Consider the following 17,239-nt stretch of genomic DNA (forward strand, 5'->3'; position numbering starts at 1 on the left):
TCCTCATTTGGACAGAAATCTTTTCTTTTTTACATCTAATCTCTGTTTAAAGTGTTAAATTCATTTATGTGTAAACCAGGTGGACAGAGACTAACGAGCCACTGCTGCTGTTTCCAAGGCAATGAACCGCTTCATTACCTTTTGGCATTCATGAAATTAATTATTATTTAATGAGTTTAATGCACGTTTTATAGAAGATGTTGCTTTTTTTATTGACTTCCAGATCTTCACCAACACCACCAAGGCTGTGAGGAAGTTCAGTATTCAGACATGTTTCCAGCTTCTGCTGAATATTACTGGATTTCTTTAACTCACCAACTGTCAGTGTGAGCTGTTTTTAATTATATCATCGTCGTTTTTTTCTTCAGGCGTCAGGAACCCTCTTCATCGAGTCGTTTCATCAAGAAAAACATTTGAATGTCTGTTTAAATTTGTGAAGTGTCGAGTTTAAGAGCTGCCGTCTTGAAAGAAAAACCTGTCACCGAGCACGGTTATTATTTCAGAATCACAGCTTCAGCTGATTTAAATTCATCAGTATTCAAGTGGAGTGACGGCTGTTCGTTCCCACCTCGGATTATTTTCACTGAATGTAATAAATGTGCCTGAGTTTAGCTTTTTGACCCTGGAGAGACGAACCATTAGTCTCACAGCGACAGCAGGACCTCACCTGTAACCCCACCTGAAATCACCGACCTCAGGGGGGAGGGGGACTCGCTGCCCGTCCCCTCACTGCCATGGTGATGTCGCAGGGCACCTACACCTTCCTGGCCTGTTTCGCCGGCTTCTGGTTGGTCTGGGCGTTCATCGTCATGCTGTGCTGCTTCTGCAGCTTCCTGCAGCGCCGGCTGAAGCGCCGCCGCGAGGAGCGGCTCAGGGAGCAGTGTCTGCGGACGGTAGAGATGGAGCCGCTCGGCTGTCAACCAGCAGGATACCCGCCTCCTCCTCCTCCGCCGCCGCCGCCGCCACCTCCGCAGCTGCCCAGGGAGCCGCCGCAGTTCTGCCCTCCTCGCACCCTGTCGCCGCCACTTCCTGTGCTGGTTCCTCATCCCATGCCGCAAGCAACCTGGGTCAGCATGCCAGGTAACGTGACGGGATTCTTACAGTTTCTGTTGCTGCTTTTCTTGTTGTATACAGTTCATCAGTTTGGTGATTTTCCTTCCTTCAAGTCACGAGATGAGACGAGAGAATTTTAATAGTTTGTTTTAATTTTGTCGTTTATGTTGTAGCTTGTTCATGAAATGTAGTTTCATGCTGTTTTTATCTGTTGGGGAGGGAAGCTGACGATGGAGAGTCTCGTGGTCGATGATCTGAGGTTGAGGGAGAGGGTCAGTTCGACCAATCGGGTCACATCCTTCGTAGCACGCGGTCCATGTAGGTGTGGCCCATCGTGGCCGTCGTAGACCACGAAGGGCCACACTGGAATGAGACGGTCGGGTCTACGGAGGGTTTTCGGCGCTCCCGCCCTTAACGTTGCGTCACAAAGCGCGGCCCCCTGTCGCCTACCACCCCTGAGGGAAAAATATGTTTTAGTTGTTGTTTACTACAGTTTGAGGCTGTGGCTTTTTTCCTGGAAGCAGTAGCAGGATGTACGAGTGGAGATTAGGAAGTCTAATCACTGTGGGCTCAGATGTGGTTTTCAGTGACCTCGCAGGTGAACGTATGAACGACCCGGAAAGGGTTTTATTTGTTCAGAACTGGTCATCAGCAGATCGAGCTGCTCTTTGACTTCAAGATCGGAGAGTTTCCCTCCCTCCGTCTGTCGAGCACGTTAATCCCTTCTCCGCTGCTGAGTGTGAAATCACTGACAAACACCCAACCTGTCACATCTTGTTTGTTTTTTTATTTACGAGCCAAATGCGCATTTCATTCATAAGATGGATGACGTTGAACTCAGTTTCTTTATTTTCAATTAAAAATACAGGATAACTAATTAATTCAAAATGTTCGTATGAGAAATTGAGATGTGGCCAGAGAGCAGGGGACAGGAGGAGGATTATATTATTCACCGTGGTGTCAGATTATTTTAGACTCTTCGGTTCCCAGCCTCCACCTTCCTGCCTGCCGGGCAGCGTTCCCCCCGCGGGGCGTCATGGTGACAGCTGCTGCTGAGGCGAGGGCGGTGACTGTGGAGGCCGAGCGGTGAAGGAGCGAGCAACGTGGCCGTGTGTATATATATATATATATATATATATATATATATACACAGACGAGAATACAGAGACATTCAGAGGTGTGGAGGCAGCTGGGCGAGAGAGGGAAAAACAGACAGGTAGAGAGAGAGAGAGAGAGACAGGTTTAAACTTTTTCTCATATGTGTGTTGAAGGAGTCGCTGATCACTGTAATCAATACCTGTCTGCACTGGTTGTGAAGCGTTCCCTTCCCAACGTAACCACACTGTAATTAATGGGGGATAAAATTCACAGTCTTTGTTCTGTATTTTTACTTCAGGTGGTCTGGACCTGGGGATCAGGACCCCAACAAGGGGATCAATCACAAACGATTAATCGAGAGGAAAGGAAGAGAAAAAACGTTATGGTCATTTCTCAGACCTTTCTCCAATTTTTAATCTCACTCGTGAAATGCTGTGTAGTTTTATGTCTTCAGGCCTCCGACAATGATTCCAGTTAAACTGTGAGGGGGACCATTAACTTTAAATTGAACCGTTCACCGCTCGCAGCTTGAGATGACGGGTCTGGTTTGCTCCATATTTTTGATCTTAATGATTTATTTGGTCTTTCATCAAGATATTCAGTGGAGCAGAACTAGGACGTCGTTTACACCTGGTATTAAGATGCGATCTGTATTCTGTGTTCTGGTTTCACGGTACAACTGTTAAAAATCAAGGGCCTTTAAAAACCTCACGCACATGTCACGCATTCCAGTGCGTCTCTGCAACTAGCAGCTAAAACATCTTGAACAGTCGATTGTTGTCACACTTGGCTTGAGATTTGGTTCTGTTGCTTTTCCAGCTGGTGAAACTCTGCACCTTTTGAATCATTCAGCTTAACATACGTGATGATTCAGGGACGTGGAAGCAGATTCATCAGGTTTCAATGCTCTTTATCATCAACGCCCATCCTCATTCACTACTATCAGCTGTTAACCACACATACAGCTGCAGGTCAATCAGCTGATTCGCTCGAGCACTTTACAGTTAAGCGCCTTGCTCAAGTCACATCTGAACCTGCAGAATGAGAGAGGGACTTTTTCCAGTTAAATTAAACTCTACAGCCTCAGGCCGACGCGTACAACTATTTTTATGGAAATGAATTCATGAGTTTTTGGGACGTTGTGTTTACCCTGCTAGCAGAGGTAAACACGAGGCAACAACTTTCCTTCTCAGGAATTCAAGCTTCAACCTAGAAAGCTCTTTGAAATAAATTCCTCCACAAGCCTCTGGAAATGTAAAGACGTCGTCTGAAATGGAGAAAAAAGAAAAACAGAAAGTGCAGCTGCAGTGAAAATCATTGTCAGCAGCATTAGCATAGATTAAAAAGCACAGGCATTTCATATACGACACATGAAGGACTCAGTAAAATCCTACGAGCTCCGAGTGACATCAGAGGATTAACATTTAGAGGCAGATTTGCCATTTGCATCAAATATAAACTTTAGGAAGTTTAAGAATCTGTCTGTCTCTGGTTTGTGTTTCTGTCCTGGACTGCAGGAGGATTTACTGACGTTCATGTCGTTAAGTCAACCATAAAAATGTGGAGAGAACACAGGAGTGAAGAGTAAACAGAATTAAAACCTTCAAACATCTGTACAGTGGTGGACAGCGGTAGGAAAGAGGGAACGGAAAAGCCGGAGCGAGTAAAAAGAGCACGAGTCGCTGTCAGAGATGTTTAACGAGCAGAGACAGACAGTATAAGGATAAAACAAAAGGTTGCTGGAGCCCCGGTCACAAAGCAGACTGATGAAGAGGTTTAGTATCCAGGCAGCGGCAGAGCTAAAAGAGAGGCAGGTGCTGACCAGCTGAGCACAGCGGAGGGCCGAGAGAGAGAGAGAGAGAGGAGCTGGTTGAGTCATGTTCGCCAGGGGGGAGAGCGAGAGACATCTCTACTGTACGTTACCTGCCTAGCAACAAATGGCAGAAAAAGTTAGCGCCTAGCTAGCCAAAGTGTTGAGGACCAACCTGGAGCTAAAAGAAGAGTGAGAAAAGCATCAATATGTGACTGACAGAGCAAGAGAACGACTCTGTGAGGCTGCTTTGAGCTAAACGCTAATACACAATGACAATATCAACATGCTAACTGCTTTGCATTCAGTTTTGCTAATTGTTACAGTTGATTCTGTGCAGAACATGAATGCATGTGCTGAATTTAATGACAATCCAAGTGATAGCTTTCAATATATTTGAGTATTGACCCGAAGCGTCGGAGTAACTGACATTATCAGCTCTAGCCTACAACCCTGCTGCTAGCATGGGTAGAAGTGGCTACGCTACTGCACGGTTCATCTGACTGGGATCTTCAAACACCCTCAAATTAAAGCTGAAAGTCAGAACTTTAAACACCAAAGTCCGTGTTTTTATTAAATTTAAACTTATTGTTTAGATACCTACTTTTGATTAGTTAGCGGCACACAACAGTGTTGACAGCTTCAGTGACAACGTTTGCTCGTTTGCGGCTGCTGTCTGAAGTCAGGGATGTGATTCAGTCCAGTGCTGCTTTCCTGACAGCAAAGAAAAATCAACTTCCATCTGAAGATTTTTTAGAGTAATTAGAGTTAGTCTTCAGAAACACATATTTCATGCATCACTCAGCTGTCATCCCACACAGCCAGCATGACAGGCTTTTGTATTGAATATTCTGACCCACACAGGATGTTCACACTGGGAGCAGCTCCGATAAGCCGCTCGGCTCAGACCGGTGGTGGGTGATGATTCCTCCTCTGCAGCCGTAGAGTTTTTTGAACCGGAAAATGATGTTTGCTTCCACTGTTTGCCCTTTCTAACTTGAAATGAGTAGCGCTGTGTATTTATCTGGCTATCTCCGCAGTAGGCATTAACATGAACTGACACATCGGCCGAGATGCTCCGGCTGGCTCAAAGGGAAATGATTTATGTGATGCGACTTGTTAATCATGTTGCCCTTAGTGCGAATACATGGAAACTGAGATAATAGGAGATTGAGATGTGAGAAAAAGAGAGGTCAGACTACTGAGTGAGAAGAAGGAGGGTGATATAATAAATGAGGTAAGATGAGATGATGAGAAGTGACAAGTGAGAGACGAGATTAAGGAAGATATCAGATGAGATGCAAGGAGTGGTGAGAAATGAGACGTGGGAGGAGAAGAGAAAAGGGATGAGAAGAGAAATGCAAAACAAGATGATGTTTGGAGATGAGATGCAAGATAAGGAGAGATTAGAGATGAGGAAAAAAAGAAATGCTGAAAGAAGAAAGAGGAGGAGAGAGGTTAGTTTAAAAAGATGTGAAATGTGATGTAAATAAAGGCTTCAGACAAAGTTAAAGGGAAGAGATGAGAGAAGATGGATGAGATGAGATGAGAGGGGGAATGTGAGATGCTATATGATTGAGAGGACATGAATGTTAAGATGTGATAACATGATAAGAGGAGAGAGATGTGGGGGGGGAAGAGGAAAATGATGACTTGAGAATAGAGATAAAGAGAGTAGAGATGAGATTAGAGCGATTAAATGTTATGAGACGTGGTGAAAAGAAATGTGGAGACGAGATGAATGAGATGAGGCGACAGTAAAAGGAGATGTGATGAGAAAGATGAGAGAAGATGAGGAGGGGATAAAAGAGATATCAGTGGGAAGAAAGAGGAGAGGGATCATATGAGAGATGACATTAAGGTATCGGAGAGGACTTGCAAGATAAAATGAGTTGTGACAAGAGGAAATGAGAGGAAAGAGAGATGTGGAAAAATGAGAGAGGAGATGAGACATGAGGAAAAAAGGCGAATATTGCGAAATAAAAGAGATGAGATCAGAATAGAGATATAAAAAGAAGAAACTAGAGGAAAAAAAGATTTGTTGAGAAACGAGGTGAGATCAGAGAGGAGGTCAAATGAAATGTGAGATGAGATATGAGATGGGATAACTAGATGAGGAGGTAAAGTGAGAGACGAGATGAGGAAAAAAAGGTGATAGAAAATGTGAGATCTGATTATAAAAGATACCGTAAAGATTAGAGATGAGAGGAAATCAGTTTTGTTCTATCTGGAAGTAGAGATACTGTTTGATCACCACTGATACACTGACATGAAACCTGCGTAGAGCGATGGTTGTATCTACTCTACGTTCTACCTCACACGCCGCTATTTCTGTTTGACCCTGTAATGCACCGTGTCTAATATGATCACTGCGCTGTGTACAGTAGCTGTCACAACGTACGGTTACATACTTCATCCCCTCAGAATTGGCCGCTGCTTCAAACGAACCCGTGCTGATCCTCTCGGCGGAAACATCAGTCCCACGTGTTTTCTGCTGCCGACATTGTCTCCGACGCGTATTTTAAGCCGCTCGAACGGCTGGTAGTGTCGCCCGGAGCAACAGAAGCCGACAGGGGGAGTCGGGGACGCAGTAAGAGTCTGATCCTGTAGGTATCTCTGTGTGAGGCGTGACGGAGGTGTGATGGAGAGTGGCCAGGTATAGAAGACACATCCGGCTCCATGGCAACAGTTCAACAAACATCTGTTGATTTCCAACAGTGATGTTTGTTTTTACAGCCGTTAAACAGGTTCGAGCTGAGGAATGGTACAAGGATCTGTTGTGTTTTACTGTCATAAACAATCAATCATTATCATTATTATGATTATCAGTCATTAAAGTCATATTTTATACGAAGAGGCCATAAATTTGCTGGTTCCAGATCCTCAGATGTGAATATCGGATGCATCTTGTTGATTTCTATGACATTAAAAATGATAATGTTTGGGGTTGACTGAGTGAGTCAACATGGTTCCTAGGAAATTAACTATTTTCCGACCCTTCATAGATCGAAGGATTGATCAATTCATTGAGAAAATAATCAGCAAATTAATCAACTACTCGGGAAACCTGCAGGGAAACTAGGCAAGGTTATCTGGAACATCTCTGAAGCCACTTCTACTATTTGTGCAGAGAAAATGTGACGACGCGTGAAAAACTGTACTTTTAAAACTTTTCTGGGAGATGGATAAGATGCATTTCAGCCGACAGGACGAGTTGCTGTTAATATTTCAGGTCCGGTGGAAGCAGGAGGGGAGGTTGTGCAACACTTCGACAGATATTGATCAGGATCTGGGCAGATTCATCAGCCTGGAAATAGAAACTGCCTTCAGTTGTTCCAAAAAACTCGCCCATGGGGGTTTTATCAGGCCAAAAATCCTCTCCTTTATACTGACAATACATTGAAATATAGACTCCACAGTCTTGCATTATGCCCACAGGCTCTCTCTCTGTCAGGGCAAAGGTGTTTCATAAATGTTGCAGCGCTTCGAAAGGTATATATTTTTATTTTTGTGCTTTTGTTTCTCTGCAGCACAACAACAACATATCAGCTGCTTTTTAAAGAACATGTCAAAATTTAATAGTTAAAATGCTGCAATTCTATAACGAAACTCAAACTGAACGACTCAGCTCTTTGTTTTCTGTGCGTATCAGCCACAATAATGGTGAATTATTATATATATATATATGTTTCTATTAGCAGTAACGTAATACTGTGTTTTTCTTTCCGGGGACGTCACCGCAGACTCTCAGTTCATAACACTGCGGATACATGAATATTGCAGTACTGTTATCAGTGGGCCACAGGCTCAGTCACCATTCAGTGACAGATAGTGATGTAACAGACATTAATTTAAATGAAAGTCTCCCAGATTGCCACTTTAATCCTTGATGATTATGACTGGTGCTGTGCAGTGATTCTGTAAATTCAATCAATCAGTTCTTACAAGGAACCAGAAACTCTTCAGATCGCTCATTCAATATGAACTGGTAATAATACGCAAAAGAATTTGTCATTTTTCGGAGCTAAATTCTCACTCACATTTCTCAGGATGTGTGTGTCCTTGGGTTTAACTTTATTGGCAGATTGTGTAGCTGTGTCCAGACTGGACCAGCATCAATCAACACCCATCCACTCATTCATTCACTGAAGCCAGTTGAACACAATAGAGCGTCTGTAGTTGACTCTGGAGTGAGCAGTTAATGGAGAAGTTACTCATCGCTGTGAATCATGACTGTTGCATTACTCAATTCTCACAACTGTGAAACGCTCCTGTTTACTTGTTTATTAGTTTATTATTTATTCACCGCACCGGAGCGTTAAGCCGTTCAGAGTGAGTTGGGCCGATCTGACTTCAGTGAAGATTGAAGTGAGAAGTTAATGTGTGATAAATGTGTTTTTTTGTGGAATGACGACGATAAGAGCCGAGAAAATAAAATGTGTGAGAGAGGAAGAGAGAGTTCAGACCTCATGTGCTGTGATAGTTTTTGCGAGTATTCAAGATGTCGACTCGAGGGTGTGCATCCTTTTGTTTTGTTTTTTTGTCTTTTCTCCTTCCTGGTTGTGATGTTAGCGCTGATTACGTCGACTGTTCACGGCTGGCGTCAAAACGACCCTCAGGCCACCAGGAAATGTCTCGGTTCTCCCGACAGACTCTAGAATATTTTCTCTGGTTTCTGGGAAAGTTTTAGAAATTTTAAACCTTCATAATTAAAGAATAATCTAATTTAATAAAAACAAGTGTCCGAGGTTAAATCATGTTGTGATTCATCTTAACTCCCAGTCTCCTCTTTTATTCCCAGATGCAGATGTATTTGGGAAGCCGCCCTGCTATGAGGAGGCCGTCCTGATGGAGGATCCTCCTCCGCCCTACAGCGAGGTCTTGGCCGACCCACGGGGGGGCACCTACCTGAAGCCTGCCCCGCTCCGAGCAGCGCCGCCGCCCCTCAGGGAACACCAGGACCCTGCTCCGGTGTTCACGTCCGAGACCAGCAAGCTTCCTGCGGCGACGGTGTTCCCCGATCGGGGTTACTCCTCCCTGATACGCCTGCCCTCGTCCCAGCGCTGGGACTCCCTGGGTCACCTCCTGTCCAACATGGACCTGCACCACAACAACTTCACCCCGCCGGGGGGCCGCTCCCTGCAGGCTGCCGCGGCGATGGCTACCATGCCGCGGCGGGAGGCCAGGACTCACCATGATGGACTTGGGCTCAGGGGTGGAATACAGGGACTCCAAGGGGGGATACAAGGACTCCAAGGGGGGATACAAGGACTCCAAGGGGAGATACAAGGACTCCAAGGGGAGATACAGGGATTCCATGGAGGGTTACCGGGGCTTCAGGGGGTGCATGGACTGAGGGGACTGGAGCCCAGCTGTGGCCTGCCAACGGCCTTCCCCCTGCTGGGTCGGAGCACCGCTGTCTAGGCGCGGATGCCGACTAACCATCCAATAAGTTGACGAGCCTTTTAAGCGGGAGATCTTTAAAGACAGACTTCCTGTCTGTGCGCCTCCTTTCATGCTCAGTGTTTACACGCTAGCGCCGGTAGAAGTAGAGATTTAATTCCCCAGAGGAGCTGAAAGAGGGTGAAAGTGGCGTCAAAGGCGTCACAAGTTCAATTCCCCCGTGCGGCTCTGTGGGCGAAAGGGGAGCCACTTACTCTTGCTGGGATTGTGGCTCTCAGCTAAAAGAGGAAATTACACACGGTTTCAAAGCGGTGTTGTTGAGTCAGTGAGGTATCGTGGTGTCATATCAGAGTTAATTGAGTCGAGGCAGCGGAGGAGGAGAGGGAAAAAAAAAAAACTGGGAAGGTAGAGGACGAGCAACAAACGAGCAACAGCTGCTTCTATCTCCATCTTTGCCTCCCCTCGCTCTCTCGTTCTCTTCATTCCTCCTCTCCTCTCTCTGCGCCGGAGCAACCTATTGTACCAGTCTCTTGTTGCCATGGCTCCGGGGAGCTGTCTGTTGCCCACGACGACCTCTCCTCTTTTATCTGCTCTGATTTTTTTTTGAAGACTGTGTTTGCAGCTTGCCTCTTCACAGGGACTGCGAGTATTGACACGTACAAAAGAACACGTGGTGACCGCCGACCGCCGCGTTCCTGACATCAGACCCGGAGGCCTGTTTTTTTTTTCTGACGGGCAAAAACAGCTGTAATGGTAGAGTACGACGAGCCTGCCAGGATTTCATTTGGTTAACACGCTGCTTTGTCATTTTCAGTGTCGTCTTTAACTGTCGTAGTTTGGCCTCGGCCTGGAGCTTCTGGGTGATCGCAGGACGGCGTTAGCCGGATCATCCATGTCATCATCATCATCATCATCATCATCCAAAAACCTGACTTTTTTTTCACGTACAAATTTAATATCATTCTTTTAAGCTTTGTGACAAAAGCCTTTTTCTCTTGTGAAATAAAAACATCTTCACCTGCAAAGTTTCTGCCAATAATTTATGGAGTTAAAAAAAAAAAAAGGCAAAATAAAACAAATAAAACTTTGTTTTATGTGTGTGTGTGTGTGTGTGTGTGTGTGTGTGTGTGTGTGTGTGTGTGTGTGTGTGAGCTCATTCAAGAGTAAAACCCAGGCTGGTGTCAATACGACAATATAATAACAATAAGATACCAATACGATAACAATACAATAATAATATGATATTGATACAATAATAATACAATACCAATACGAAACCAATACTTTGTACGAAACACACTTAGAGGAGAGGAATCAACAGGTCACATTGGCTTGATCTTTTATTTAGGATGTTACTTATATTATTAATATTTTATATTATATATATTTTATTAAATTATTTTAAACTATATATATATATTTTTAAAAAAAAGCCTTAATAACTGAATTTTGAAATAATCTGTGTGACAAAACAATTGAGACTGGGTCAGTGAACATCACTGGCTGTTACATATAGGAAGGTCAGGTTTGTTTCCTGCAGAGTAAATCAATTAAAATGGATGTTTAGCACAGACAGATGTGAATCACAGTCAGTGTCTGTGATTAACGTCGCCCGGCAGCTGCACTCGCTCTCTGCACCTGGAGAAGGACTCCTCCTCCTCTTCTTCGGCCCTCATCATATTCTTTGCTGTGATTAAATCTCAAATGCTCCACGAGGGTTGTGGTGTTGCCACAGCGCCTCGCGGTCCTCCCACACACATCACACACAGCGAGCTGAAAAAGCTCCACTCAAGACTGTATTTACAGTCAGCCATCATCAATGTCAAAACTCTGTATGCTCTCTTCACGCTTTTATAGAGCCGTGGTTCACATATGACTGTGGCAGGCGGAAGGAGAAGTAGTCCCTATCAACAGGGTGTTATTTAGACTAGGTCCTGGTGATAGATGAAACCTGATGTTTGATGACCGATAAAGTGAGAATAAATGTGTGGGATCCTTTGTTTTCTTTCCAGGCTGAGATACTATATAACACAGGAAAACACTATTGATCCCCAGTAGGAAAATCCGGTGTTGGTTTTAATGATTACACGAGTCAAACTTATGTAAACAACAACAACAAAAAAAAAGAGAGATGGATTTGCTTTGAGGTTTGGAAGTCAGTAACAATCAGCAGGTTCACCAGCTCGATCTTCATCCGCCTCCCTCCTCTTCATATTGTAATTCACTGGGATAATTAGTTGATTAAAATGCATGTGTCACTGAGCATCAGTTTGACAGCCTGGGGTTTATTGTTGAGTTGATTATTTCTGGTTTCCTTTCTGATCCGTGTGACCCAGCACTGCATTACTGCTGCTGTTATTTCTAACCAAACAAAACAAATGTCCTGCAGCTCTCTGCTCCTCTGACCTCTGTGTTTTCACATGAATTATTCATCAGATTATCACCTCTTCTTTTTTCTTCTCCGCTCCTCTCAGCTTTAAACTGATTTGGAACGTCTGCATATGTCAATCAGGGAAGCCTTTAATGTAAATTGTGGATTTCAGTTGCTCTCTGACTCGCTCTCACCATCCCTCTTCTCCCTTCGTTCTCTCCTGTGCATCCTCTGTTTCTCTTCTCTTTCTACTGCAGCGTTGTAGTGTTTATTCTTTATTTATTTCCCTCTTCATATGTCATATGTCCCTTTGTCATTCTCTGTCTCCTTCTATCTGCAGGCCTAGCATATGCTTTTAGACTACTCGAGCTGTTTCATTGTGTCAGACGCTACATTGAGTGACGAGGAAATGGAATCTCCATCGTGGCTGTCAGTGGTTTTCATGCCTCAAAAGCATTTCCTGCCTCTTTTTGTGCTCGAAACGAGTCACATCTCAGCCCGTCACTGAGGGGACAGGCGTCCCGCACACACTTGAGGTGATAGAAGAAGAATCCTAAGAAATGCTCAAATTCTGCAAGCGTTTGTGTCAGTGCATCTTGGTAATGAACATTAGTATAAAGCACCAAAACTGTGGTTTCAAGAGGTTTCGATTTTTTCGAGATTTCCCATCTTCCTAACAAATTTAGTATCTGATGATGTTTAAATTATGTTTCATGGTGTGAGGTTCTCGCAGCAGTACCTTACAAAGGTTGATGTTTCCCTGCTGTTAGTGGGTGTAGTGTTAACTTGACTTCTGTATTGTCTGCTTGTGTAAAATAAAATCACATATTCACAAAACAAAATGACACATTGTCATTAAATTGTCAGCACTGCACTTGCACATCTCTCTTTTTTTCAAGTTCAAGTTTCAAGATGAAGTTCCACGTCTGAGGTTCCAACGTTCTCTGTTGTTGATTGTGTTGTTCTAGAGTCGTACAGGGGCTGACTCTCTAGAGATCATTGGTTGGGGCTTTCGAGTTGTAGGATTGTCAAGTTCTGCGTCCAGGGATCTAGAATTCTTCTGTTTGATGCTGCGGAGTTGTAGAATAATAAAGTTCTGTGTCCGAGGTTCCAGAGCTTTGTATTTGAGGCTATGAAGTTCTAGAATTGCAAAGTTCTACCACCGAATTTCTAAGAATCTTTGACTGTATCTTTGGTGTTCTAGAATTTAATTAAAGTTAATTATCTGAGGTTCTAGAATTGTTAGTTTCAGGCCGTGGAGTTCTAGAATAATAGAGTTCTGTGTCTGAGGTTCTAGACCCATTTGAGGCTGTGGAGTTCTAGAGTTCCATGTCCAGCGTTCTAGAATTCTCTGTGTAGATTCAGCCATGTTGGACTTTCTAGAAATGATTTGACTGGGAATATGCGTTGGACAGCCAGAATCTGGAGACTTGGAGTAGTAGTTCTACCGAGACCGGAGTGTTCCACAGGTGGGACAGAGTTTGAAAGGTTAATTGTCTGAGGCCTTGGAGTTCTAGTGTTCTGTGTCTGAGGTTCTAGAATCATTTCAGTTTCTGGGTTCTAGAAATCTTGTCTTCAATTGTGGAGCCCTGTAATTGTTAAATGGTTCATTTTAAAACAGTCGTGTTAAACCTTCACTCTCGTTGCATTTGAGGAAACAGCATCATCGGTGTTGTCGCAGCAGCTGTGAAAAGTTCAACAGCTGCTTCACATCATCGATTGTTCATCCTGAGGTGAACCCGCCTTCGAGTTTCTCTACACATAAATAACAGAGCAGCACAGACAAGGTTTTCTACCATAGAGGAGCTGAATCATTGTTGATTTAAACAGAACATCAGCTCTGATCATAACATTTTAAACTACAGAGCCATGTTTGACTACACAGCCTCACACAGAGCAATTTGCTTAAATGTCACATCCTCGCTGCCTCTCTCACTCACTGCTGCCACAAACTAACAGTAGGAATGGTTTTAAATGATTATAATCATCTGTAGCCTGGGCTTCCATTAAGGTAGAGAGACTCAATAATAATGTCACAGGCTCACTCTCATAAAATCCAAGGGAGGGCCGGGATTGGCAGTTGGTTAAAATGCTGTTTAAAGAATAACATTTTCTCATTCACTTACTCACTCATGTAAACGTCACGCCAACTTTCAGGCTACAGAAAAAAAACATGTAGAACAAAAAAACACGACAGAAAGACCTACAGTTTTACGGTTAGTAAAAAGACAAATATTGCGGGTTCGTGATGGTCTGAAAAAGGGTCATGCTACTGAATGTTGGCATTGGATGTAAATCTTGAAGAGTCAGAGTCCGAGATGAACTGGGCTGCAAACTACAGTCACACTTAACATTTGCATTTCCAGAGCAGCTCAGTTTGAGTCGTGTCTTCAGAACTAATCTGCCTGCTACATGTAAAAATACATCAGAGACACTGCGAGAAGACGTCAATCATCCCGCTCATTGTCTTATTTAGTCTTGCACGATTCCACCGGAGCCTTCAGGGTGATGATTCACAGATGATCAATGCTTACATGTTCACACCTTCAGAGAAATGTTTCTTGGCCTTGAGAGAAACTGAGAAGCAGGATTGCGCAACAGAATTCGGAGTATTTAAGATGTACATTTCAACAAAGTGATGATTCAGCCTGAGAGGTTATATAAAGAGAGGAAGAGAGAGGCCATTCAAGCCTGTTTCCACAACTACAAATGTGCTGGAGTAATAAAAGAAAAGGAGACAGGCTCCTTGATACTTTTCAGTAACTACAGTGTCACGTCCTCATGTGTTTCTATTGTTGGTTCTGTTGTGTATTTTTATGCAGTTGTTACATGAAAGGAAAAAAATACCAGAATTCTTTTAAAACCATGATTACATAATAAACTCTGCTGTTTCAGAATGTTATTGATTATTTAATTAATATACACAGATGATAAAAAAACATGATGATAATGATGAACTACATATTAAAGTATGTGCAGCATATATGTAATAAAATATGGAGACTCATTATTGATTGTGTTGAGGATTTAGATTTAACAAATGATCATGTGAATGTCAGATTTCTGTGGAAATGGAAGTTTATGAGTCTTTATAGTTAGGGACAAAAAGTCATAAAAACGTCATAGTATAGTAAAGTATGAAAACGTTATTGTACAGTAAGGCATAAAAAGTCATAAAAAAGACATAGTGTAGTAAGTCATAAAAAGACATTAAAACGTCATAGTATAGTAAGGAATAAAAATGTCACAGTATAATAAGGCATAAAAAGTCATAAAAACCTCATAGTGTAGTAAGGCATGAAAATGTCATAGTATAGTGAGGCATAAAAAGTCATAAAAACGTCATAGTATAATAAGGCATAAAAAGTCATAAAAATGTCAGTATAACGAGGCATAAAAAGTCATAAAAATGTCATAGTATAATAAGGCATAAAAAAGTCATAAAAACGACATAGTATACTAAGGCAAAAAAATGAAAAAAAAGACATAGTATACTAAGGCATAAAATGATGAAAAACGACATAGTATACTAAGGCAAAAAAAGTCATAAAAACGAAATAGGATACTAAGGCATAAAAAGTCATAAAAACGTCATAGTATACTAAGGCATAAAAAGTCATAAAAACGTCATAGTATACTAAGGCATAAAAAGTCATAAAAACGTCATAGTATACTAAAGCATAAAAAGTCATAAAAACGTCATAGTATACTAAGGCAAAAAAATGAAGAAATACGACATAGTATACTAAGGCAAAAAAATGACATAGCATACTAAGGCAAAAAAATGAAGAAAAACGACATAGTATACTAAGGCATAAAAAGTCATAAAAATGACATAGTATACTAAGGCATAAAAAGTCATAAAAACGACATAGTACACTAAGGCGTAAAAAGTCATAAAAACGACATAGTATACTAAGGCAAAAAAAGTCATAAAAACGACATAGTATACTAAGGCAGAAAATGAAGAAAAACGACATGGTATACTAAGGCAAAAAATGTCATAAAAACGACATAGTATACTAAGGCAAAAAAAGTCATAAAAACGACATAGTATACTAAGGCAAAAAAAGTCATAAAAACGACATAGTATACTAAGGCAGAAAATGAAGAAAAACTACATAGTATACTAAGGCAAAAAAATGAAGAAAAACGACATAATATACTAAGGCAAAAAAATGAAGAAAAACGAAATAGGATACTAAGGCAAAAAAATGAAGAAAAAAGACATAGTCTACTAAGGCATAAAAAGTCATAAAAACGACATAGTCTACTAAGGCATAAAAAGTCAGAAAAACGACATAGTACACTAAGGCAAAAAAATGAAGAAAAACGACATACTATACTAAGGCATAAAAATGTCCTAAAAACGACATAGTATACTAAGGCAAAAAAAAGTCATAAAAACGTCATACTATACTAAGGCATAAAAAGTCATAAAAACGACATAGTATACTAAGGCAAAAAAAGTCATAAAAACGACATAGTATACTAAGGCAAAAAAACAACATAGTATACTAAGGCAAAAAAATGAAGAAAAACGACATAGTATACTAAGGCAAAAAAATGAAGAAAAACGACATAGTATACTATTGCAAAAAAAGTCATAAAAACGTCATAGTATACTAAGGCATAAAAAGTCATAAAAACGTCATAGTACACTAAGGCAAAAAAATGAAGAAAAACGACACAGTATACTAAGGCAAAAAAACGACATAGTATACTAAGGCAAAAAATGTCATAAAAACAACATAGTATACTAAGGCGTAAAAAGTCATAAAAACGACATAGTATACTAAGGCAAAAAAAGTCATAAAAACTTCATAGTATACTAAGGCAAAAAAGTCATAAAAACGACATAGTATACTAAGGCAAAAAAACGACATAGTATACTGAGGCAAAAAAATGAAGAAAAACGACATAGTATACTAAGGCATAAAAAGTCATAAAAACGAAATAGGATACTAAGGCAAAAAAATGAAGAAAAACGACATAGTATACTAAGGCATAAAAAGTCATAATAACTTCATAGTATACATAGGCAAAAAAATGAAGAAAAACGAAATAGGATACTAAGGCAAAAAAATGAAGAAAAACGACATAGTATACTAAGGCATAAAAAGTCATAATAACTTCATAGTATACATAGGCATAAAAAGTCATAAAAACGTCATAGTACACTAAGGCAAAAAAATGAAGAAAAACGACATAGTATACTATTGCAAAAAAAGTCATAAAAACGTCATACTATACTAAGGCATAAAATGTCATAAAAACGACATAGTATACTAAGGCAAAAAAATGAAGAAAAACGACATAGTATACTATTGCAAAAAAAGTCATAAAAACGTCATACTATACTAAGGCATAAAATGTCATAAAAACGACAGTAAAATAAGGCATAAAATGTCATAAAAACGACATAGTATACTAAGGCATAAAATGTCATAAAAACGACATAGTATACTAAGGCATAAAAGTCATAAAAACGTCATAGTATACTA

At 41.3% G+C, this 17,239-nt stretch overlaps 1 protein-coding gene across 1 annotated transcript; it reads left to right on the forward strand.

The window, feature by feature from the left end:
• The first annotated feature begins 261 nt into the window (after positions 1 to 261).
• Positions 262 to 9,655, forward strand: prr7 (proline rich 7 (synaptic)). The gene is made up of 2 exons (XM_023419245.2): positions 262 to 1,080; positions 8,763 to 9,655. The coding sequence occupies exons 1-2, from the start codon at positions 735 to 737 to the stop codon at positions 9,383 to 9,385; spliced, it is 969 nt and encodes a 322-aa protein (XP_023275013.1). The 5' UTR covers positions 262 to 734; the 3' UTR covers positions 9,386 to 9,655.
• Positions 9,656 to 17,239: the final 7,584 nt, after the last annotated feature.

The sequence above is a fragment of the Seriola lalandi genome, unplaced genomic scaffold (genome assembly GCF_002814215.2).
Source record: "Seriola lalandi dorsalis isolate HSWRI2012SDOR001 ecotype SW California unplaced genomic scaffold, Sedor1 jcf7180002054592, whole genome shotgun sequence".
Taxonomy (NCBI): domain Eukaryota; kingdom Metazoa; phylum Chordata; class Actinopteri; order Carangiformes; family Carangidae; genus Seriola; species Seriola lalandi.

Coding starts and splice junctions, on each gene's coding strand:
- prr7 (XM_023419245.2), top strand. CDS start 735: ATGGTGATGTCGCAGGGCACCTACACCTTCCTGGCCTGTTTCGCCGGC. Junction 1,081..8,762: donor AACCTGGGTCAGCATGCCAG/GTAACGTGACGG, acceptor TTTTATTCCCAG/ATGCAGATGTATTTGGGAAG.